This window comes from Meleagris gallopavo, chromosome 11, assembly GCF_000146605.3.
Source record: "Meleagris gallopavo isolate NT-WF06-2002-E0010 breed Aviagen turkey brand Nicholas breeding stock chromosome 11, Turkey_5.1, whole genome shotgun sequence".
In the NCBI taxonomy this organism is placed as follows: Eukaryota; Metazoa; Chordata; class Aves; order Galliformes; family Phasianidae; genus Meleagris; species Meleagris gallopavo.
In genome coordinates, this window is record NC_015021.2 from 17113425 (window position 1) to 17137783 (window position 24359).

The following is a 24359-nucleotide window of genomic DNA, read 5'->3' on the forward strand; positions in this document are numbered from 1 at the left end:
TAAAGCAGTACTTGTAGGTTCTTTGGATGGTTTTAGGCTTGGATGCAGCGTGTTGGCTTGTTTCCTGCCTCCTAGCAGTGCTCCACAGGTATGTATTGTGCTATGGATGAGTCTGTATGGGCTTGGAGACCTAAATGTACTTATTGCTTTTGATGCTGTGCTCTAAGTGGGGCTAGAACAGGTTATTGGTGGAAATAGTTTTCTAGGACTATAGTGCTTCAAGGAAAAGAGAAATCAAACTCCGTACCCTGGTGCACACATTTTTATCTACTAATTAAAGGCTCTTATCACACCAAGCTCTACTTTAAAAATAGTTCATAGTTCTCCTATGGACTGTTGAGGAAAAAGACTTTCTTAAGCAACACATGGTAGAGAAACTTATGCACTTCCTATTACTTCTGCTTCTGGAGAGACAAAGTTGGGAAGGGGAGAGGGAGTCACAGCAGTGAAATATTTATCTCCTTCTTAAGTAAAAATAGCTTGAATTGTACTTACTTCTCATCTCCAGCCAATTGAGAAGATAAGGCCCCCAGTGCAGAAAGAAGTGTAAGGAGAAGGTGATGATGTCCTGCTTGACTTGAAGCAATCCACTGTGGAGAGCCTCAAGGTTTGGTAGTGTCACTAGCCCTTGTTCCTTTCCCTCTGGAATTGGTGGTGGTTGTTTCTGGAGCTCCTTGCTCCAGTGGCACCAGAAGGTACCTACCATAGGTAGGTAGAGTAGATGTGGCACTTAGGAACATGGTTGGTGATTATGGTGGAGATGGGTGATTTTAGTGGTCTTCTAAGATCAATGATTCTATGATGTTTAGCTGAGAAAAGTACAGTTGGTGTGCTGAATGAGGAAATCTAGATGGGTTTTGGAACAAAAGAAACCTGCCTTCCACCTTACCCTCTGCAAACCAGAGCATACTCTGAGGATTTTCTGAGTGTTGTCATTGTCAGCATCTGAAAAATATCAACATTGGTGTGTGGAGCATCTATAATGCTCCACTTAGAAACCCAATTCTAAAAGGTGACCAAAGAACAGAAATAGGTATGTATTATTTTCCTATCCCTTCAGTTTTATGTTGTGATAAGGACAAGGTGGCCCCACACTGGTGGTTTGGGGAGATGTGTGGCTGAGCAGTACTAGGCCTGCACTCGGCGTGGAGACCCCTCCTTTTTGCCATGCACATCACATCACCCGATTTTCATACACAGCTGTTCCAGCACCAATTAGTCATGTGATATTTGAAACCTCAAATATTCTTTCCCTGCTTATCAACACTGTAATTATGGCCCATCAGGGCTTTATGCTCTTCTTAAAATAAAGACCCAAATGCTGGTGTTAACCCTTCAGCACTGTGCCTTGGCCAACTTGTGACTTGATTTAAATCTCCAGGATAAATTGAGTTGGAGAGTTGGTGACTGTCCCAAATGCACAGAGCAGACTTTGTTGGCAGAATGGGCTGTGAAAGCCTGAATTTAATTTATTTGCTGCCAAAGTATGCGTAAAAGGGCTGCAGTTTGCTGAGCCCCCCATGGCACTCAGTCCAGAAGAGTGGTGGCCATTTTGTGGGTGTTGCAGGACTTGACCCAAGTCAGGGATGCATTGAACTCAGCACAGTTTATTGCTCATTTTTTCAGCTGCATCCTGACTAACTGCAAACCTCTTCTGCTGGCCAGGCCTATATTTTGCTGACTTGAACCACTCTAGAGCTGAAAGTCCCCAGAATTGTGTGAAGACAGTGCACTTGCAGGTACCAACAGGTACAGTTATGGGCTCTACTTCTGCAAGCAAACACAATGATTTGGAAGGCTGTCCATGTGCCAGCGCTTCTACCCAGAGGCCATCTGAATGCACAGATGTGGAGCTACAGCTCTGGAGCACTGCTTTGAGCTCTGCTGATTCCTGTTCCTTGCGCTTGCTGCCTCCGTGGACGTGCAGTCAGAGGAGTGCTCTGTCTGAGCACTCACTCCCTTGCACTGGACGTAGCCCTGGAGACTGCAGAGGTCAGCATGGCAGATGCAGGAATATGGGGCTATTCCTTGCAGTACTTGGTCTTCTTGCAGCCTCAGTGCCTCTTGGGCCTGCAACAGTCCTGTAACCTGTGAACCTACTATCAGAATCTGTGCTCTTGAGGCACCCCAAAGCTAATGGGCAGTGAGGTTCAGGTCTGGACTGAAACTCATAGTTCTGAGGACACATCCAAGCTTTGAATATCTGCAGAGTCCTTGTCTCAGTGCATTGCCTTATTTGCCAGGGAACCCTGTCATGCTGAGTTGGCAGATGTAATTTTTTTTTTTTTTTCTGTTTATAATGCTTGATGTTTCACAATGTGCATATGCTTATTTTCTTCCTGAGGAACAGGAGATACTACATGGTGCAAGTATGCTATGCATTGAGATTGTGTTAATTCTTTACATTTCCTATGCTGGAGATATCTTGGAGTCAGTGAGCATGAACTCTGACAGATTCAGACCAAAGGCTTAATAATAATAATAAAAAAAAGCTGGATACATTAGAAGTAAACACGTGAGTGATATAGACTCTGACACAGTCTCTGCTGCCTGTGAAGCACTAGTAACCCTGGGGAAAAACATTTAGAAAAAGAAAATCCAGGTAAATCAATTAGTTTTACTTCATTTCCTTCTCATTTCTTTCACTGCCTTATCGTGTTTCACCACATTTTGCTGTGACATGGCGATGTGCACCATGGCTGAGAACTGATTGCACATCATGGTGGGGATGGTCACTGCTCGTGGAGAGTCCTCAGTCTGTCTGCAGTGCTGATGGCTGTGGTTGACCAGCTCCCATCTTTCCATGCACACAACCACCCTCCTCTGTGACCTGTCCTATAGACAATGTCCAGATGAACTGGGGAACATGGCCTCCAGTAGCTGTTGAGTCTGTGTTGGTAAATATATATTTTACTTGAGGAATAGACAGACCTAGGACTTGAGGGGAAGTCTGTGTGCTGGTCTCATTCTCTTTGATCTGCTCTGGCAGACTTCTATGGGAGAGGTGACAGGAGCTGGTAGATAGGATTTCTGGCACAGCTCTGCTTAGAGCAGAGCCTAGCAGTCCTATTTTGCACCAGTCTGGCCTTTGGCAGAGTCGAGCAGGAAAAGGATCTGTGGGATTCTGGGGGCAGAGAGGCTCTCCATCAGTCTCTTTTCATCCTCACCATGTCCTCTGCTGAAGGACATCAGATGTCTTCTGACCCTCCACTGGATACAGAGACTGTCTTTACATGATACTGTGCCACAGGAAAATAGTTCAATCTGCATGCTTCTGGTGCCCACCTCTGAGCTAGGCTGCTCAGGGCTGGCATGGCTGTCTTTGGAGAGAGCCTTAAGCCTTGGAGAAGGAGACATAGGTTCTGCTGGACGAGCAGCAATTGACAGCAGCTCTGTCGGGCATTGAGGGCACACAGAACAACAAGGGTTAAAAAGAAGTAGAGCAATGACTTATTAACTCAATTTCTTCCACTTGGGTCAAGGACCGGGTGTCCTGTGGAGAAGTGGTATGTCACTGTATAGGTAAAGTCTGTATCATAATGCATATATACAAACGGTGCTGCATGAAAACTGTTCAGGCAGCTCTATTTCTGGCATTTTGAAACTTTAGAGTGCTTGCTTTTGCAACCTGAATAATGTTCTTTTAAGTGTATGGTTTGGGTTGGTTTTTGTTGTTTTTTTTTTTTAGTATGTAATTATAATCTTGTTCTACATAATTTAACAGCATCAGAGCAGGCTCTTTTATCCAAGGCTGGAAGTAATTGTTGCCCAAGCTTATTGCTCAGCTGAGGTGACATGAGGAAAGTGCTACTGTTGGCCATACAACAGAGCACAGGATGAATGAGCCCATTCCTGGCTGTGCATGCACAGAGGGATGACTCTGGGCTTGGAGTGGTGATCAAATCTTTGCCATACTCTGGATCCTTGGGGTGGTAGCAGTGGGTCCATAGTAAGCTGCAGGGGGGACAGTCAGCTCCCAAGACAGAGGGCTGGTGACACCAAAGCTTCCTTGTCCAGGAATCTGGATTTTGATTAATGCTGACTCCAGCTATATAGCACTCTGATGGGAAGCAGATGGCTCTTGGGCTTTGCTTCTCCCGCTGTTCTATGTGTGTAGATCAGCATGGCCACCTCGTTACAGGGAGAGAGGCCAGAAGGGGTGGGAGGGAACTCAGAAGGGATATTGAGGGAGCAACACATTTCCCAGATCATTAATCTGCTATTTGCGGCCAGAATGATATTGGCTCGAGATGAAGGACTGCCAGAGATGGCAGCAGAAATCTGGGACTGCAGATGTTCTCCCTCCTTCAGGTGACTGCTCAGCAGCACAGAGCTAATGGCAGGGAACAGGGAATCAGAAGCAGCGTGTGCGTCCTGAATTTCTACTAGCTGACTGTACTGTTGTGCACAAGTGTAAAGCAAGGCATTGATGGCTTAACTCTGGTTGAATTTCCGTAACTTCAGGAGGAATTGTGATGGAATAAAGGCCTCCCAGTTTTGACAGAAGAGTATCTGAATTTCTTGTAATGGCAGTTCTAATTTTGATGCTCCTTAGCATGGGGAAAGCCTTTTGGTTAGCTCTGCCTGTGTCCCTAATAGGATGTGTCAGAGTTAAGAGTGAAAAATGGAGTGTGATACTGTTAGCAGAAAATCAGGCTTTGAGTGAGGTCGATCAAATTGCTCACTTGCAGCAAAGTCCATCACAACCCCAAACATGGCTCCTTGCTGGATGTATCCTGTGCTATGGAGCCTGGCAGCTCTCATTCTGCATCTGGTTTGGCAGTGCTTGTGTTCTTTCCTTGCACGGCACCTAGCTGGGAGCACCCAGCTCTGCAGTTCATTGTGATTCGTCCTGTGATCCCCTGTGGCTGTGCTGAGTGGGGATCTGAGCACTTCAGTGTTTGGCCCCCAGGCAGACAAACATCTTGGGTTTAGCAAACTGAAAGCAAGCCTGGTGTTAGTTTACCTGGTAGCATTTCCAATTAAAGTGGACCTCTCTAGGCTGCTGGGGACATTGGCACTGGGAGCTGCCACCAGCTGCACCACTGCTACCCTGGTGATGGTGGATAAATGCTGCTTTTCTCCTTCCCCTCCTGGTGCTGTGGTGCTGTAGGCTCTGATGCTTTGCTTTACTCACGGCTGTGATCAGTGATGTCTCTGGGGTTTGTTAGGGTGGCCGTGTCCCCGTGACCGATCCCACGCTCCTCTGATGGTTGAGGAGAATGGAAGAGAAGAAACATGTCACCAGTCAGCCTCTAAAAATAAATTCTTTGAAACATTCACTGAGCAATTGCCGATAGCTTTGTTTCGCACCAGAGGAACTATTATATTTATTTTTCAAGTCTCCCTAGTAAGAAAGCTGCTCCTCTCCTGGATTTCAGCAGGCAGCAGTGGGTCAAACTGAGAAATGGAAATTGTGTTTTGAAAACATTTCAAACCAAATAGTTTATACTTTTTCCCCAGATAACCCAAACCACTCAGAAGAGTCTGTATGCAGTTGTGAAATGTTTGGGTACGCCACAACTGCGATTTCCTCCTGGACTCAGTGCTGGGAAGTGACAAGCTCAGGGTGCTCAGTGAAGCAGGAAAGTGTTCTTTTCCCTGGGTCTATGATAGATGACGAGCAGTGCAGCAGCTAATGGAGAGCTGATGCTATCATGCTCAGGTTCTGAGGCTGCAAGGTTGCATTACTGCAGAGATATTGGTTCAGTCCCCTTGGAAAGCTGCAGCTCTATTTGTATGGGTATTATTGGATGAGAAAGGGAATTAGGTGCCCAGTTCTTAAAGTGCTGTCACACTGAAATTGCCATTTCCACTAGAGATTTCACTGCATTGCTGTAGGGCTGCAGTTTCTGTAACACAGGTGCTGGAACCTACTTTGCCAGGTCAACAGCAGACATAGCTTTGAGTCATTTCACTGAGCTGCACTGTACCTTGTGCCATGCCTCTGCTGGGCACCACTTTTGGGATGCATGCTTAAATGTGAGCAAATGCTGTTGTGCTGCCCGAGAACCCCCTTTACACTCACAAGGCTTGTCTTTGGCTAGCAGTGCTCTCTGTGATGTGGCCATGATGAAGGACCAGTGAGTCCCCAAGGTGGGGGCAGTGGCTGTGTCCCCAGCCTTGCCTTGAGACTTTGTGCCAGATCTGCGATTGTGGCACTGTGTCTTCTCAAGATGTGCAGCTTTCTCATTTCCCGAGCCCCCTTTCTGTTTTAGCTCCAACTTCTACTGATTGCTTTCTGGGTACATTTTCTGAGATAAAAGAGATGTCTGCTCAAACAGAAGAGCTAAACCCAACTGTGCTTTCTGTTGTCCTAGCTGGTGACATTTAGTAGGTCCGCAGCAAAGTGCCAAGTTTCAGAGAACTGCAGCAGGGTTGGTCACACTTGTTCACAGTTGTTCCAGAATAGAAATAAGACCTGAAGTAAATAATCTAATTAAGAAAATACCTATTAAAAGGCTGTGTGAATGTGGCACCTGCAATATTACACATATCCTAAATCTCATGAGTGGACCCCAATGTGTCCAGGCACTGTGCTGACATTTTCCTGTGATGCTTTTCCATTGGGAGTTTTGCAGCCCCGGTTGCTCCTTCCTACCCCAGCTGGATATGGTGTGAGATGGTTGTGCCAAGAAGCATATGCATTTAGTTGGCATGGTGATGATGGGATGATGGTTGGTGTAGGTGATTTTTAGTGACCTTTTCAATGTGGTGGGTTTGTGTGAACACTCAAGTTCACCCCTAGAGCTGTGTGTGGATAGGGGATGTTTCTTATTCATTTGTGCTGCCTACAGGAATATCAGTTTTGTTTAAAATGATATTGAAATGGTGGTAGAGAAGAAAAGCAGTACATCTTCACCAAAGCACTCCTCTTTGGGGCAGCAGGAACTGTCAACATTGTGTTTGCAGTGCTAATGCTTCTGTGGGGGGTTAACTGTGCCAGGCAGTTAATTCCCTTTAAAATTACTGTTTTACCTCGCTCCATCCAATTACTCAAGTTATTTTGCTATCGCACGAATCTCTCTGTTAATGTCAACAAAATGATTACAGAAAGCAGCAGCATCAAGGTGTGTCACCCACAGGGAGCACTGACAGCAAGAGCAGCGTGCAGTGTGTTTCAGGAGCTCCATCAGCACCGCATGGCACTGACACGAGCATCCTGATTGTCATGCATGGACGTGGAGTGATGTTGGATTTGTGAGCTGAGATTGGCAGCTGGCTCTCCCTTTGGCATGGCTGGTAGCAGAGCGGTGAATGGGGGCCAGTTGAGCACCAGCACGGTGCAAGCCCCACTGCTTGAAGGGAAAGCAGGGTTGTAAAGGAAGAAAACTGGGAGCCGCGTGGCTGTATTGGTCCTAAATTTGTCCCAAAAGGGACAGCTTTGGCTGAGGACAGAGTATTTTTGCTCAACAAAGGCTTTGCCACACCAGTCCTGCTAACGTTGGGAGTGTACAGGTCTGCTGTGATCCATGTGAATTCCACAAATTGATTCAGAAAATATTCTACACAGAAACCTTCATGAATTCCCTGTTGCATCAGCACTCCTGATTTCTTAGCAGCAGGAGCTATAAAGGAAAGTCTAATGAAAAAGCCAAATCTGAATGCAGAAGATATTGAAATCTGGAAGATTTAATTTAATATTTTTATTACATATCTTTGGAACCCTGATTATCCCCCCGCCCTTCAGGCATTTATTTACCTAAGGAAAATTATACTACTGATTACAAGATTGCAGCTCCATTTTCACTGCTTAGAACTATTTTTTTTTAAACAGCTCGTGTTACACTTGCATGACTTGTAAAGTTTCATAATATCTTGAAATTTTTAATGCTATGTTGGAGAAAGGTACTTACGTAGAGATGAAGGAGGCAGAAGATTTGCTTTGCAGTCTTTTTGAGGGGAAATATGTTAGTTTCTTGGCTTGGATAGGCCTATGAATGATTCCTTTGAATCACTGGACAGTGAATTCATGCCCTGCATTTGTCCTTCAGACTAAGTGCAAAGTGAGAAACTATGAGAAGTACCTTTAAACACAGGATAAAAAGGAATGTTTTCTATGCAGGGAATAAAAATAAATTATGCAGAAATCATGACTATAGAGTGTGTGTGTGTGTGTGTGTGTGTGTGTGTGTGAAATCAGACCTGCAATATTCCTGTGGTAAATAAATGACAGATAGGACAACATACTAGAAAAAAACACGAATATTTCCAATAAATCCTTGCACCTGGGCATTTTAAATCAGAATTCACTTCAGCCAGAACTGCACACTAAGTTGAGGCCAGGAGAGATTTCCAGAAGTATTATGATTATTACCTAACAATTCAGTTAATAAGAGCTGTGGAATTGGATTAGATTTTTGTCATTTTGGATGTTACAACAATAGGGACCTTTGCCTGACACAACATCATGAATATTGGATGGGATCCTGCAGTGCTGCTCCTCCATGTTATGATATTATCCAAGGCTGAAGGTTATGAATACATGAGTTACGTTGTTCACTTCTCAGTTGGTAAAAATAAAAAAGCCACCACCCCATAATCAAGTTCTGATACACAACTAGATATAATATAGCTTTTATATATATATATATATCTGTATATATATATCAAGTAAAAAAATCTAAAATAGTTGGAAGTAAAAATAGAAAAAATAGCTGATTGTGTTACTTTTTCTTTACAGTGATATGGTAGCAAATACACAACAAATGAGTAATAAACCTTTACATAAGGTGTTCTGGTCCTGTCTCCATCAGCAGGGCTCAGACTGAAGTACAAAATGGAACAAGGTGATTTTTGTTGGTTTTCTTTTTTTTCTTTTTTTTTTTTTGGCTACAGCTTCTGCAGATGACAAAGATGCTGTTGGTAAGACAGAAGGAAAATACAACATAAAATAAATAAAACTCCAAAGTGTTTTGCAAAAGACTGTACATACCACTGGGTAAAATTTACTTCTGAATTGGGGGAGCTAACACATAGCATCACCAAGTCCTACTTAGGCAGAAAATACTCATACTTATCCTGGCCTTGCAGTAGTCTGTGTGGTGCCACCTGCTCATAGAAAAACCTCTGTTTTGTTTCTCTACTTTTTTCCCCTGCAACCAATAATAAAAAGGCAAAACCAGAAATCCATTGGCAGGGCTGAGCCAGATCTGAGGCCTCAGTTTGCACAAGTCATTTGCTGCCTTTTGTCCAGGCATGGATTTCCCCAGAATCCTTTACGTTGAGAAAGTTAATTGACTGAGCTTGGCAAATGGTCACACTGAGCCCAATTCTAGCTGTAGAAAAGAAAGAAGTAGAAGTCTCAGCATCAAACAAGATCATCAACACAAACAGTAATTTTTTTCGGTTGTCTGCATAATAATAACATATAGTTTGCATATAGAACAGCTTTTGCATTATTGCTCTACTTATAAGAATATAGTAAGGAACTTATAACAGACTTGCACGTTACAAACTTAAGGTTCTTTGGTGAAGAATGAGAAAACAGTATTTTATCTGTAATTAACTCTTGGAGGAGAGTTTTCATTCTTATCTGTTGATCCTTTGGATTCTCTCACAGAGGAGAGAAAGGTATTGAGTCAGCTTTACCATCGCAACGATGGCAACGCCGCCGATCATCATGCATGTGGGCCAGAAGAGTGAGTGGAACAGCACGTTGGAGCTGTACAGTTTGGTCAATATCACGTTCTTCTGAGTGCCCTCAGGATCATAGAAGCAGGAGAAGCGTTGATACTTTCGGAAGTTTTCCATCACAACGTTCACCATTGACATGGATTCCTCGTAGTTCTTGCCGCACTTGGGTATGTACGAACACTGGGGAGAAATCAGAGGGAGAAAAATGCAACTCCAAATCAGGTGCCATGTCTGTTTTCAGGTGCAAGCAGGAAAATCTCAAGATGATTATGCTTTTCATAATAACAGCGCAATACTATTAAGCTAATAATAAATTTATCTCAGACAAAACTCAATATTTTGTACATCTACAGAATTTCCCATTGAGAGCCTACAAGTGCTGTACAAATATTAATGCTTTAATTTGCACAGCAGCCTCGTGAGATAGGTGAATACATTATTATTGCTAATTTACACGTGTAAAAATGAAACTGATGAAGCACCTCTTCATCTTAAGTGGCATCCATACCCTTGCAGCAAGATGGGTAATTGACTTGCTGTAAATACATATCTGGCAGCTCAGATCTGGCTTGTATGGGATCAAAATGATCTCAGTAGTCATGGGTGTTCACTCACAAAAGGAAAGGCCAACAAGAAAACTTAATACAAATCTTCCATCAGGGCAGTGCCTCAGTTGAGGACAAATAGAAAGTCAAAGAGAAAATGCAGATTTTACTAGTGACTTCACCTCTTACTGGAGCTCAGCCCTGGCTCTTGAGCTGTTGCTTAACTTGCTCTTGGGTCCTGCCATGCTCCCCTGCTTGCACTGCTGATCTTGCTTGTAGGGGGTGATAGTTAAATTTAGGTAACTTAATGACAGCAAGAGAGTTTTTCAAAGGAAAAGAGATGTCTTTATTAAATTAATGCAACGCATAGCTTTTTATTATTATTGTTTGAAGTTATGACCTTTATAAATGTCCCTCTGTTCTTTTTCATGACTACACTGTGACTTCTCATAACGTACTGAGACAAATCTCTAGTCCTAATAACGATTCAAGGATTAACCTCATAACAGGATTTGATTGATTCATTGGCAAGTTTATTAGCCCAGAATGTGATTTGAAGCACGGCAGGAAGATTGTCTGGAGTTAGCCGACTACAGCATTAAGGGTAGAGCATGTCGGCCTGCCATAATGAATATTTCATAGAGCTCTAGAAATTAAAGATGGAAAATACCAGGGCAGTAGTATCTCATCCATCTTCCTGCTGGTGCAGAGCTGCTCCCCCCAGGATATTCTCTTGCACTCTGCCCAGCTTTGTCTTAAATGTTCAAAGCCGCAAGCCCTCTTCTAGTGTCTGTGACTCGTTAATAGATCATAATCTAGTCGGTACAGGAAAATTGTCAGTGAAGCTGTACCTAATTTTCTTTTACTGAATCATGCTATCATGGTCCTAACAGCAATATTTCCAGCTCTGATGTTTTGTTGGCTCTTTTTTTTTTTTATTGCAAGTTTGGTGTCAGATTTTTTTGCTCCTTGAAGTTGCAGCTGCTACTGTCCTGAGAAAGGAGACTGAATGAGGACTTGGCTGCTGTTGCACAGTCCTCTCCTCTTGAAAGAAAACAGCAGACATGTAAAAGCCCCAATGATGACAGATTCCTGGAATCAGAGTCTACAGAATTGTCCCCAGAGTTCAGCTGGGAGGTTCTGCAGATCCTGGCTTCCTGCAGGCTCGAGTATTCTGCAAGCACTTTTGAAGCAGACCTGATGCAGAAGCAAAACTCGAGCCGTTGCCTCCTACACAGAGCCACCAGCCGTGTCGGGCTGGTTGGGCTGCCTGAGCCAACCAGGTTTTAAGTGATGAAGCCATGGAAGGCAGTCATGCAAGGGAGCTTGATATGCTTTGCATCACAGCCAGGCTCCTTGTGCCAAAATCATCTCTTCTCATGCTTCAAGATAACGGGTGCCCTTCACTCCCTGTGCTAATGTCCTTGTTTCAGTTCTGAGCATTGTGTAGGTGATGGGCAGGCAGGCAGGCAGATGCTGATAATGGGATGCTTGCAGTGTTTTCTTTGGTTTGATTGTCATTTAGTTTTCTCAAGTGCTTGGCAGGGAATTTTATATCTGCCATTCTTATGCTGTGTCTATGAATGTAAACTACTAAAGCTGCTCTGCTTTATTACAATTCTGCATTGCCAAACACCTGGAGGTCCGCAAGTATGGAAGTAAACTTTGTCTGGACCTCTGTCTCAAGTAAGAATTCTGTGATAAACATGGGAAAAGTGGCTCTTGTGTTACTAGCGATCTGATCACAAAGAGCATGCGCTAGGTAGTTATAAAGAGAACTTGCTAGATTTCCAGCCCTACGTTTCTAATTTAAAGGACTGGGCAATTTGTACAGGCTATCTGCCTCTCAACTTGTCCAACCCAAAACCCTGCTCAGTGAAGGGTCACTTGGCCAGTCAAGCTGTGAGGATCTCCATGGATGGAGACTGCACAATAACTCTGGGCAAGCACATCACTGGTTCTGATGATCAAATCTGCTTGCTTACCTCACTTACAAAGCACGGATATAAACCAGTGGTGACATGAAAGGAATCAAGATGATGTACCATGGAATGGAATCGGGGCTTTTGGAACTGCTCTAAGCTGCTCAGTCCTTCTTTGGCATGGCAGATGGCTCTGGGTGCAGGGTACACTGCCCAGTGTACCTCCCCTGTCGACTGTTATAGTGTATGGCAACCAAGTAAGAAAAGTATAGCTGTGAAAGTATTTAAGTGCCGTGATTGTAGTATTGGCAAGGGGCTGGTCTTGCCTTAAGGCTAGAGATGAAGTACAGACAGTGAGAGGAATGACAAGCCATGAAAAACTGTGGATGCTTTTCTGGGATAGGCTTGAGCAGCTCAGCTGGCATCCATTTACTTCCCATTGAGACTGGCAGCGGCACGCCGTATGTCTCAATATAAATGGCACCTGTTCCATGTTCCCACGCCATGTGGGAGAGGAGCTCCGTTAGGTAGCAAGTCTCCTAGATTAATCATTATTTAAAATCAAAGTGCATTCTGCTCATTTTGCTGCTGGCAAGAGGGGAGAGATGGGCTGCAGGTGCTGCTTGGCATGCGTGGTGGTGCTCAACGAGGCAGGGGGACCTCTTGGAGGTCGTGTGTGCTGGTGTATAACACGTCTGCGCTTCTTCATCTGTGTCAGGGCTCAGTGAGCCAGGGCAGACTTCTCTCTGGCTTGTTTAGCAAGGAGGAAGATGGGGAATGCAGACCTGCAAGGTAGGGGTGGGGAGAGGAAGAGGGGGAAATAATGAAAATGGTCCAGTGGCTGCTGAGGATGAAGAGCTTGCTGGGACGTGGATGCAGGGGGTGAGGGTGGGTTTGCTGGGAAAGTGTGATGAAGCAGGAGGAAGGTGGTGAGTACTGAGCATGGGTTGAGCAGGTATGGGGTTTTTGGCATTTCCTCTGTCTTTTGGGAAAATACCTCACTTTCTAGTCCGTAGCCATGCATTGTGCTAAGGCTGTGATAGTCCTTGAGACTGAAGTGGGACATCCTTCTCCTAATCCCCCAAGATCTGCAGTAGGAATTGTCCCAGTGCTTCTATCACGTAATGCAGATCTTATAAAAGGTTTGGGAGGAGGTGGTCCCTACAGAAATGGGCTGCGCTGGCCTGAAGCCTGGAGGCTCTGCTGATCCCAGCCAGGTATTTTACAGACATGGTGAGCGTCCATTAAAAACCGTGTTTGGATTCAGGTCACATAGTCAGCAGCACATGAGGAAAACCTAGGAATCCTCTTGAGAGCAGAGCTTAACCTGTCAAACAACCTTGGGCTGGAGGAGTATTAACTGTGCCCACATTAAATTTAGAGGTGGAGGTGTTTGGGAGAATTTCAAGATCTGTTTTCATCAAAGAAAAATCAGTAGCAGAATGTGGAGATTTATGCTAAACCTCCTGATTTACTTGAATCCAGTAGAGTGCAGAAACTGATCTGATCTGTTTTAATCAAATCACTGGATTTTACTTCTGTCTCAGCGGAGAGTCGGATCTGCCCTAGCTTGGGAAATGGGCTGCAGGTGCCTCTTTTCTGCACTGTTGGGGTGGAATGGGGACACTGCTGTATTTCACACCTCAACTCCAAAGGACTTCGTTTCTCAGCCACAGGAGCTAATTATCCAGCAGAATAACCAGCCCTGTGCAACCACTCGACGCTTTGACTCATTTTAATATCACTTCATCTTAATATACAGAAGTAATTTGGTCTCCTGAACTGCTGCCATAAATAGAAATACAATAGGTTACGCTGTCAGCTGCTCAAACATGGGCTCTGCCATTGCGGACTGCAGCACGCCTCTAGTTTGGGGTTCAGTGACCTTGGATAACTAAGAAGTTAAAGCCTCGTGACTGAGCTGCATCCCATCTTGCTGCAGCCTGTGGTCTTTGGCATCCAGTGCTGGCGATGTGCAGAAGGGGAGATGAGAGAGGGATGTGTCAGAGCCCCATACGCAGCATCGCAGAGGCGACTCGCAGCCACCTGTGAGCAGGCTCTGCTCGGAGCGGTGCTGCCTGTGTGCCGTCTGTGCGCCTGCTGCCTGCGTGCCCACTGCCTGCATCACAGCCTCCAGGCAGGAACTGTCTCTGTCCCACCTGGACTGAATCGTGCTGGTGTCACACTTGCTGGAGCAGAGAGGACTTCTGTTAAAAATATTTCTGCTTTCAAAGTCTGGAACTAGGGAAATGGTGTGAGAAAATGGGCGTCTTAGTCTGCCTTTTTTTTTTTAATTCTCTATCTTTCCTCTTGACAGTCTCTTTTCTATAAACCTTCAGCATCTTTGCACCATCTGTGACCCCAGCGCTGGGGGAGAGGATAAGAGGAGGCTCCAGCCCCAGGGCTGTGACACTCCAGAATGTGCTGTCTGCATGGGGTGGAGGAGAATGTCCCCCTTCAGAGATGGAAGGTCTGTCTGGGCACTGCTCTCTGCTCTGCATTTATGAGGGAAGTAGGAGCTGCAAGCCTTATATCATGTTTAAACAGGGAATGGCTATAACACAGTGAGCAGCCCTCCAGAAATCCATTTAGGAAGAAATTTCATTCCGTGCTCCTACCTCAGAATTAATTTTCATTGTTTCTTCGGTGTGGTAGAGCAGAAGCCTCTGGCCAGAAGAAGTGAGATTGACGTACACCTGCAGGCAGGGGTACTGAGAGATTTTCCAGCAGTCTGGGCCGCAGCTAAACGAGCAGTTGAAGGTTTCGGTGATGGATGCGTTGAGAAGCGAACACTGAGCTTCTTCTGTCCAGACGCTAAAGCAGAAAAAAGGAGATGTCAGAGCATGGCTAGAATGGGTGATAAGCACTGACTGCAGCTTGGAATTTCCACTGGGGATATATGAGGGGAATCTTGAAGGGCTTTGAGACAGGGCTGGACTTTCTCGTGTTATTCTGCAGTGCCTAATGTTTGGGAAGATATCCCTATTCACTAATTTATGTATGTAGATGAAAAGGGAACTGGGTCTCAGTCTATCAAGATCAAAAGGAATCAGCAGAGAAGTGTACTGAGCAGCGTCCTCCAGGGAGAGCACATATCAAGTAGGACTGTGATGGGACGCCATGCGCTGAGCCTCAACCATTAACCATGGCATCCAACTCAGCTCAAGAAGGACAACCTCACATTGCTGGGGTATGGGTATTCACAAGCAGAAACCTGCAGAAACCCTTCTTTTTCTCACTTTTACCTTTGACTGCTGTTTTATTCACAAGCGGGGGTAATAATGTAACACCTACCCATGGGAGACTTGTGAAGTTGGAATGTCTGATACTTCAGGTACTTCAGGCATTTTTTCACATAGTTTGTTATATAAATCAGCTTTCTACATGAGCTATTTTGACCTTAGCAGCCTCTGCAATTGACCCTGATACTGCTGAAAGGTCTGGGAGGACAGTTTGGAAATGCAAATGCTCTGAGATACTTAAAAGGCCTCGATCCTGGTCTCCTAAAATCTAAACTTTGCTTGGACTTAAGAAGGGATAAATACTTTTATTGTACAAATAAGATGCTGGCTGGAATTCAGTTCATCCTCATGTGTAATGGTTCTTTTTCCTTATCATGGCAGGGTCGAGGAATGATTTTCAAATTTTGCAGTGATATAATTGAGGATATTCATACCAGTTAACTTCAGGCACTTATTGTGAATATCTTAATACAGACCCTGTGGTTGATAAGCCAATGTGTGCCAAGTTTTGGGCAGTGCCTCAGTTGGGGCACGCAGACCACCATTTTGATCCACAATTACATGTTTTTCATCCCCGTAACTTTGCTGATTGGGGTGGAAAAACCATTGTTGACAGTCTTATTTCTGTCTCGGATGGATTTTAAATAGGGCTGATGCTTGAAATCTGCTTTCAAATACTGCTAATGAATCACAGGCCAAAATTTCTGCTTTGTAGCAGAGAAAGAAGCCAGAGAAGGCCTTGGAAAAATTAAGTACAATGCAATAAAGATGAAAGACAATACTTCACTTTCAAAATTGCTGTGTTTTGGGAGGATTTCATTTCTTAAACGTGAAAGCAGTAACCCACACGGAAAACAACATGCTCCAAAGCAGCTGGATTTCTTTCCAAATTAATTCTCCATTTTTCATTTGAAAGTGCATTGTTTCTCGAGGCCGCTAAATACTTTTGCTCTCTCCGGAGTTTGCCTAGGCTTTGTAGCAAAACACTGGGGGTCTGACAGGTTTCAGCAGGCAGCAGAACAGCTGATGTGGGTATTATGGTTGTGTTAAACTGCGGCAAGGCTAAAGCCTATGGATCAGATTTCGTCAAATAGGGATCTAAATTTTCCCTCACTTCTGCCTGCATTGCTCAGCTTGCTCTCACTGTCATTACGCCTAATTTATTTTACGGAAGTGAAATGCAGAATATGATCTTTGTTGACCAAAAGAGAAGTTATGCAACTTTAATAAAACCAGTCATGAGACCAAGCCATGATAAGTCAGTGGAGCAGTGTGTGTGAGGTCAGAGTAACCACACCAAAATTACCTTTGCATGTAGGACCGCAGCAGGGTGATTCCCAGAAGGAAGTACATCATGATAGAGCACACCATCATGGCCAGCCCGAGGAGTATGGCCCGGTCTTCTCCAGCTTTTAGGGCTGTGACTGTTTTCCTTTTGTCCAGTAGATCGTGATCCCTGATTTTTTGGTAAATATTTCTGAGGTTGAAAACAATACATTTTTATGTGAAGAGTTCATTTAGTCAATGAATCCTCTTTAGGGTGGGCAGTTCCACCTCCATACCCATCTTGTGGGAGAGAAAGGCTTAAGGGTCCTCAGGTGTCCTTATTCAGTGGATTCACTCTGACCTGGTGGAAATTAATTCATCTCCAAAACAAATTACAGCCATTTCTGAAAAGGTAAAAACCTCTCATTGCAAATATGAAGATTAGACACTTGTGCCAGCTCAGTAGGTCCTTCTTTGGTGCAGCTTCATTGGCTCAGAATATTTATGCTATAGATGAATTTGATTTCTCAGTGCCAATTTAGGGTAGTATAACCCATTTAGGTACGTAAAGTGTCTTGTCTTCAGTCAAATTTGGTAACAAGACTTATGTTGCTGTATGTGGGATATAACTTGCACAAAGTAGTCACTGACTACTTTTGTGAAGGGACAGCTTTCTTTTCTGATTCCCTACAGGTTAGTGATTTGGGAAAAGTTTGGCCCTGATTGCAGCTCAAGGCTCATGAAACACTTTGGGGATTTTGCAGTTGATTTCTGTGGGTTTATTAGATTGGGAGCTTATTTGCTTTATTTAAAAAATATCTTTCTGGAAGCTCCGTTACTCATTACATTGAAAACTCTGGCAGAAAATTATTCACTAAAGCTATTTGTTCTGGGATTAAAAAAAGCAGATACAACAGACCATTCCCCCTTCAGCAGAGTCCTTTCCATTTTCTAACCGTAAGTCCTCCTTTCATCTCTGAGCCTTTGATGATTCGATGGGTCATGAGGACACAATGGTGAAGAAGAAAATATTTGAGTACATTTCAAACACACTCAAACTTTGTGGGTTTAAAATGTACTTACAGACCTGAGGCTGGTCAAAATCTCCTGTGTTTTCTGTTATGGTTCTTTAGAATCATCCAGGCAGCACCCGAAGCGTGAGAACCGCACACCTCTGAGCCCTGGCACCACCATAACATGGACATGGTAGTACACGTGGAAGAGGTTCCTCTTCTACTGTCTGCAAAATGGCAGGTGAGCAACATCAACATCACTGCAAACCCTCCATTCCTTTAAGCTGAACCACCAACTTTCACTTAACCTTGGAAAAAAAGCACTGTGTGACAAAAGACCAACCGTATCACTTACATCCACCAAAAGGGACAAGGAACACAGTCGAGACAGATGGAAAATCATACGCAAGCACAGTAAAAACAATAAAAAAACACATTTAATCACAAACTCCTTAACAGTGGAATAGAATTTGTGTTTAGGTGATGAGTCATAGTCAAGCAAAGCACAGGTAGTGTGGGGTTTTAAGAGTAAGAATTTGCTTAGATGCTACTGCTGTCAATCCCCCATAACTAAGACCACTTGAGGTTTCTTCATCCTTCTGTAATTTACTCCTTTGGCTGTCTGTGGTTTCTCTTCCAAACCATCCTTTGAAGCTTGTCAGTGTTTTTCTAGTTGGGAATGAAATGGTAATTCTGCCTGTCAAAATTTTCCCTGGTGCTGGGGAGAAAAATGTATTGTGAAGTGGTGGATGCCATTGCCTTCAAAGTATGTGACGTAGAGTAATGATCTGATGCTACTTTTTATGATTATTTGTCAATCTGTGTTTAACTCTGAGAGCTGCTATTACAATTTGCATTGCTTTCAAATGGAAACAGGCAGGAAGGCAGAAATTGTCATGCAGTTCCAGAACATTACCCCATCACACAACATAACTTATGTCAGTGCATAGACATAAAACACAGAGCCATCGCTCACCAGTGTCACCAGAGCAGATAGGACACAAAAGGGATACAAGTGGACAATTTAAAAACAAATAGCTAATTGAGAATGGTTGCAAATGCTTCCTATGTGGCCTTGAGCCAAGAGTGTGAGTTAGAAAAAGATGGGCTAAGGGACGAGTAGAATATTTTGCTGTAGCAGGGCAGCCTGAGCATTACCTTAGCAGCTGTGTTACCCTGCCTGCGAGTTTGCTGCTGTGTGGAATGGATTTTGAGCATGTATGAACTTTGGGCACATATGAACTTTTGGCACTAATGGACTGGGAGAGCTGGAGAGGTGCTGTGCTCGGCCGGCTGATGCTGCACCCCAGGGCTGTCAGCACATGGATCACTGCTTGTCTCACAGACTCCATCTAATAATTGTGATTACCTGTGGCAACTCCCCAAATATGATAGTGGTGTAGAAGTGGGTGTATTTTGTTTTTAAAGACGTCACAGCTGTCAAAACACAAGGTCTCTCCGCCTCCTGTAAAGACATTTAATAGAAAGCAAACCTCCAAGGACAAAAGGTCTTTGCTCTCATCATCATTTTCAAGCTGAAGTGTTCTCTTTGCCAAATTGCTCACAGGATATGGGCTGGCTACTCTCCCTTGGTTCAACTGCCAGAGAGGAAACCTCAGCTGTAGCCGTGCCTGTGGAAGACAGAGCAGAGCAGTCCCTCTGTAGATGTGGCAGCAGAGCGGGGATCCCACTGCAGGGTGGTCAGCAGCTCCTTATGAGGCAATCAGATGAAGGGAGAGGAGAGTGTGTGTTACATTAGTCAGCCTGAATGCTACAGCCAAGGAGAAATACAGTGCCTAATCACCTGTGTAAAGAAGTTCCATATCTTCTGTAGAGCTGCTCATATTTGCTGCTGCCAAGACTTTTCTCTGCCATCTTTGGGGACACATATTTTAGTAGTAGCTAATGAGAAGGACAAGGCTTGTCAGTTGCTTCCCACCTGCTCTGTGGGCTGCGGGGCTGTTGAGATTCCTGTCTGCTGGGAATATTCAGAGTGACTTTGAACCTACGTTTTCTTCTCTGATATCACAGTTATTATGCAGAAGTCATACTTCTGATATCTACTGATAGCAGAAGTCCTTGAAGAAAAAGGTCAAAAACCTCTCATATATTAACCACAGAATTTCTAGTGCTCAGGGACTTTTCTACTCAGAATCCAATTTATTTACATTTTTCCTTACTGGGGATGCTTTGTTGCATCAATTCTTATTATCTGAAGTATTGCAAGAGGATATGTCCCTGAAACTTGTACGTGAACCTCTGTGATGGTTCCTATCACTAAGAATGGACTTCACTCAATTCCCTACCTTGTCACCTCCAAAGGAGGCCAAACTGAATTGTGCTTTGATTTTCCAAGCTTATGGCATTGTGGAAAAGATAATGAACAGCTGAGAAGTAATGAGGTCCTGGCTAGATTTCCAAAGCCTAAGAAGTGGCAGTTGGGGAGCAGCAGATTTCTCAAACATAGCAATGAATGCAATTCTTGGCCTTGGTCCTACCAAAGCAGATGCCCAAGAGACACTCCCCACCCTGGAGGAGGCAATTATCCCCCAGCAAGTGACCCACTGCTGCAGCAGACTGTTGTTTGCTGGCATAAGTTTGCTGCTCCAGCTGACAGCCTTTCAGTCTGAGGCTTAATGAGCACAGGATTCCTAGGAAAGGGTCATTAGGAGGATGTTATCTGTCTGAAATGTACTGACTATATGACATGGTGCTGCTGCCAGTGACCTTATGCGTGTTAAAATCACCATCAGACAGCAACGGTTGAGTTCCTCCCGTTGTGAGCACTTGTTCCGTGTTCACACCTCTCTTCTGCAGTCCTGAGGCTGCAGTCAGCACTCTCCTGTTCTCATTTTCTCTTCCTTCAATCCCTTCTGGTGGCTTGAAAAGGTACCTGGAATTGCCATGGCTGGTGCATAGGGGTAGAGGAACATAAACCTGGAGAAAACTGAATTACATAAGAGGCTTGCAGAAGTACAGCAGGCAGTTAGATGTCCAGCTCCAACTGAATGTCCATGGAAACCTGCTGCCAAGCTCAGGTCCTCAAAATGCCTATTTGGGTTTGGAGCACCCCTGTGACATTTGCAGCAGGGTTCAGTGAATTAGCCAGTCCTCCAAAGAAACCCAACATCCCCGGGCAGCTCTAGTACCTGGACTCAAAACCCATTTTCCTAGGCAGATGCCAGCAGTAATGTCTCATTAGAATAACTAACGAGTGTGTTTTGCTAATTGGCACTGTAGCTGCACTGACCTTTGGTTTTGTTTCACTTGAGTCTGATGCTTTGTGATTGCAGTTAATAGTGACTGCAAAGAGAGCTGAAGGAGAGGAGGCAAGGGAGAAGGGGGAAAGAAAGGAAGGGGAAATGTGTTTGGTGGTGACAAGATGAGCTGCCCAGCAAATCTCACTACAAAGCAGAGAGATTTTGGAAGGATGAGCCTTAGCATTACTGACAATTGTTCTCTCAGCAGTGATATTTAACTTCTCTCATTCCCAACTGAGTGCTGCCTTTGTAGACTTAAAACCACTCCTTTCCTTTCCTTCTCTTCTGTGCAGTTCCCTTCGAGACTCAGTATTCCCCTGTCCATCAGCCTGTAGCAGTACTGCTGAACTGGGCTGGACCAGAAGCCAGCCACTTTTCCAGCTGCTTGCCATCACCCAGCTGTTGTGCAGTGTCATGCACACATGCTTCCCATGCGTGCATGCATAGAAACAGGAAGCATCTCTGGCAGCTGGATGCATCACGTAGACGTGTAAAAGGTAGAGGTGGCTGGAAAAGAGGAGGCTGTGAGCTGTGCCTGGAGCAGGGCGTGTGTGTGCTATGGCAGGGAGCAGGACACTTGTGAAGGGCTTGGAGCCGTGGCTGCAAATCTATGCTGGGGATAAGTGTGCTGTGTGCTGTGGTAACCTTGGAGCGGGCCTTCAGAGAGCGGCTGGGGGGAGCAAGGGGCTTTGTATCCCTCCTCCCTCCCCCAGTGCCACCGCTATAGAGCAGTGACAGGTCATGGTCCTAGAGATTCCAAACCCATCAGAGACAATCATTATTGATGGCATTTACCTTTTCTCATCGTGTCTGTAAGATGTAGAGCTCCGGCCACTGGTCCAAATAAACATTTTAGAGGGTTGCCCAGTGTTGGCTTTGCTTGCTGCAGTGGGGCGATGGAAGGACCTACGGGAAGAGTGATAGTTTTTGTCACTGCCCACCCAGTGCAGCAGACCAAGTTACACCCAGATCTGCCTTGGCTGTGCCCAGGAGGGATTATTTGATAAACTTGAACTGAGATGTAAAGTAATGAGAATGACAAATTGGCAGAGGGAATGAAGGATAAATTTTGTTTGCCCCCCTGGTAAAATATGCTCCACAGTGTGCAGGCTTTGCACCATGAACAAGAAATCATTGGCAATTTAAGAAAAGGTGATAGCTGCATCCAATGTTATGGCAGTATTTTGTTGGGAGAAAGTGGCTGTTGTTTAAGCAAATGCATGCTTATTGCAATTTATTGGCTACACAATGGCCCTCAGTGAGATGAGGTTTTCAGGAAAGGTGTCTGAATGAGGCAGAAGTATGAGACATAAATGCAGTGTTTTATGGAATTGTATCTGATTTGACAAAGTCGTCTTTTCCCACTGAAAAATTACTGTCTCAATACTACTTGGCCAGACGGGGTAGAGCTTTCTCTGAAGATAATGAAGTATGGTTTGCTTTCAACCTGGGCTTCAGGGATTTTTCTTCCAATATCACTTTTCAAGAGATTTCTCTAAAATCCCACAGAATAAGCTCCTGCCTGGGGCTTCTGTGTTTCACAGGGGTGTAAACAGGTCTCCAGTCTCAGGGGCTTCATTTTAACTTCAACCCTTTACTGCAATTAGATCTCACGAATTTGAAATACACCATTGAATGGACCTCAGGAAGTATTTCTCTTTTGTCTGGACTTGCAGAACTGCCCTGATTTAAGGTCTATTTGCTATATGTAGTCCTAGAAGATTGTGGATACTCTGGATTACTTGAATATGAATAACTATCCTTACAGATTGCAGTTTCATTGCCAGGCTTTAAGAATAAATAATATGGATATTGCCAGTGGGGCTTCCACTCCTCTCACAACTTCTCCAAATCTGTTCATCTGAGTGAAATTGGCTATAATCTCCATCTCTGGAAACTTGGCCATACAGATTCACTGTATTTCACGTTACTTCTTTGCTTAGCACTTTGTGCTTTCAGGTCTTTCTGAGAAAAGTTTAAGAAAAAAATGAAAATATGCAGGATATTGAATGCTTAAATGCAGGAGTTCATACACTGGAACTCACTGAAAAATACACCCAGTTGTTGGTGCCATCAGAGAAAGCACTTGAACTCCTCAGTGCTCCTTTCCTGGAAAAGTCTGTAATGCCACTGTCTACGTAAACACTCTAATTTCAATATTTGCGTAGTGATGAATCTGGGACAATACTGAAATCCAGCTGAGATGGCTGCAGGGAAAGACAGGCATGGCTGGGAGCCAAAATCCATGTGTACACAGATGTGCTGCTGGGTGACATAGCTGAGTACTATCTGGCATGGCTTTGTGCTGCATTCACGCACAGTAAATTGGACAAGAAAGTGGCTCCAAAGAAGGGAGGCAATGGAAATGGACTCTTCTCTGGTCTTTTCCTCATGTACATGGTCATCGCTGCAGGTCTTTGTGCCAGTAAAACCTCTTTTCTTTCTTACAACCACAGTAGATAAGAAGTCCTTCCTTCCTGTAATAACTGTAGTTTAGAAGGTGAAATAGCATCTATCAGCCACCAGCTAAGAAGTGTTTTTATAGTGATCAGACGTAAATTTGTGTTATGAGATCTTGGGTCTAACCCTACTCAGGTGTTTCTGCACCAAGCAATTCAGGAGAGTGCAGAGCAGCTACCTGAGGGCCTGGAGGCCATGATGGGTGCTGGACCGAGACTTCTGTCAAGCTCAGCCCCGGGGCTCCTTACTGCTGGAAAATAAAATGACATTTGTATTTACCACTGCTGCCTTGAGGGTACAGGATGGAAAGCCTGGCTGGCTGGACTACTATGTCCTGATTGCTCCCAGAGATGGTGGTGAATGCTATCAGAGAGTCTGTTCCTAATTAGGAAAACCCTGGGCACTCATTAGAAGTGATCAGCAGCTTCTGCTGCCTGCTTGAGTCGGCAGAGCTTCCTGAGCAAGGAGTAGACCCACAAGCTCCAGAGCACATCACACGAGAGCCAGAGGGTGATGGCTGGGCAGTGAAGGGCTGCCCCACTGGGGTGATGCCAGAAGGGAAGAGAGGTGTCCTTCCTCCTCTAACATCAGAGGGATTTCAGAGTCCCTTATGGCGTCGGTGCCTAGAAGCAGACCATATGTGATGGCATTAATGCTGCCTGCTTCATTAGCTGGGCAATCCGAGTTAACGGTCACTGTTTAACACACAATTGCACACTTAATCTTGTGTAAAATCCTAACTCTGATGACATCATGGAAGCTACTCCAGAAGTCAGATGGAAGTCACTAAATTTTTATCTCCTTTACGCAGAGGTTAGCTCTATGGTGCAACATCTGCTGTTTCCTACTCACAGCTATGCAGTTAACTGCTAAGCTGAGATTCTCCTGTCTGCATCCAGAGATGACCCTGGGAAGTTTGCTAGTCCTGATATGGAAGTAATGTAAGAGCCAGAATCAGAACAAAAACAGAGCCTGAAACATCCAGCTCCCAGCTATGGCCCATTGCAACATGAAG

General features: G+C 44.5%; 1 protein-coding gene and 2 long non-coding RNA genes across 6 annotated transcripts in view; 2 read left to right on the plus strand and 1 right to left on the minus strand.

Annotated features, from left to right (window-relative positions):
• LOC116217060 lies at positions 1–9642 on the plus strand. The gene is made up of 3 exons (XR_004160979.1): positions 1–88; positions 509–607; positions 9563–9642. It is a non-coding gene; the product is annotated as an uncharacterized LOC116217060 (long non-coding RNA).
• KCNMB2 (potassium calcium-activated channel subfamily M regulatory beta subunit 2) overlaps positions 8818–24359 on the minus strand; it is a 114414-nt gene continuing 98872 nt past the window's right edge. For 3 of the 4 annotated variants that reach the window (XM_003209197.4, XM_010716881.3, XM_010716880.3), the window contains exons 2-5: positions 21680–21790; positions 16652–16822; positions 14722–14917; positions 8818–9816 (exon numbers count right to left, since the gene is read on the minus strand). In XM_003209197.4, the coding sequence (XP_003209245.1) occupies positions 9532–9816; positions 14722–14917; positions 16652–16822; positions 21680–21790 (763 nt within the window). In that variant the 3' untranslated portion in view covers positions 8818–9531. The remainder of the gene's footprint in view (positions 9817–14721; positions 14918–16651; positions 16823–21679; positions 21791–24359) is intronic. The other variant, XM_031555183.1, reaches the window with a different exon arrangement.
• LOC109369513 overlaps positions 9717–24359 on the plus strand; it is a 19211-nt gene continuing 4568 nt past the window's right edge. Inside the window, exons 1-2 of the long non-coding RNA XR_002118654.2 lie at positions 9717–9803; positions 17745–17865. This is a non-coding gene — a long non-coding RNA (uncharacterized LOC109369513). The remainder of the gene's footprint in view (positions 9804–17744; positions 17866–24359) is intronic.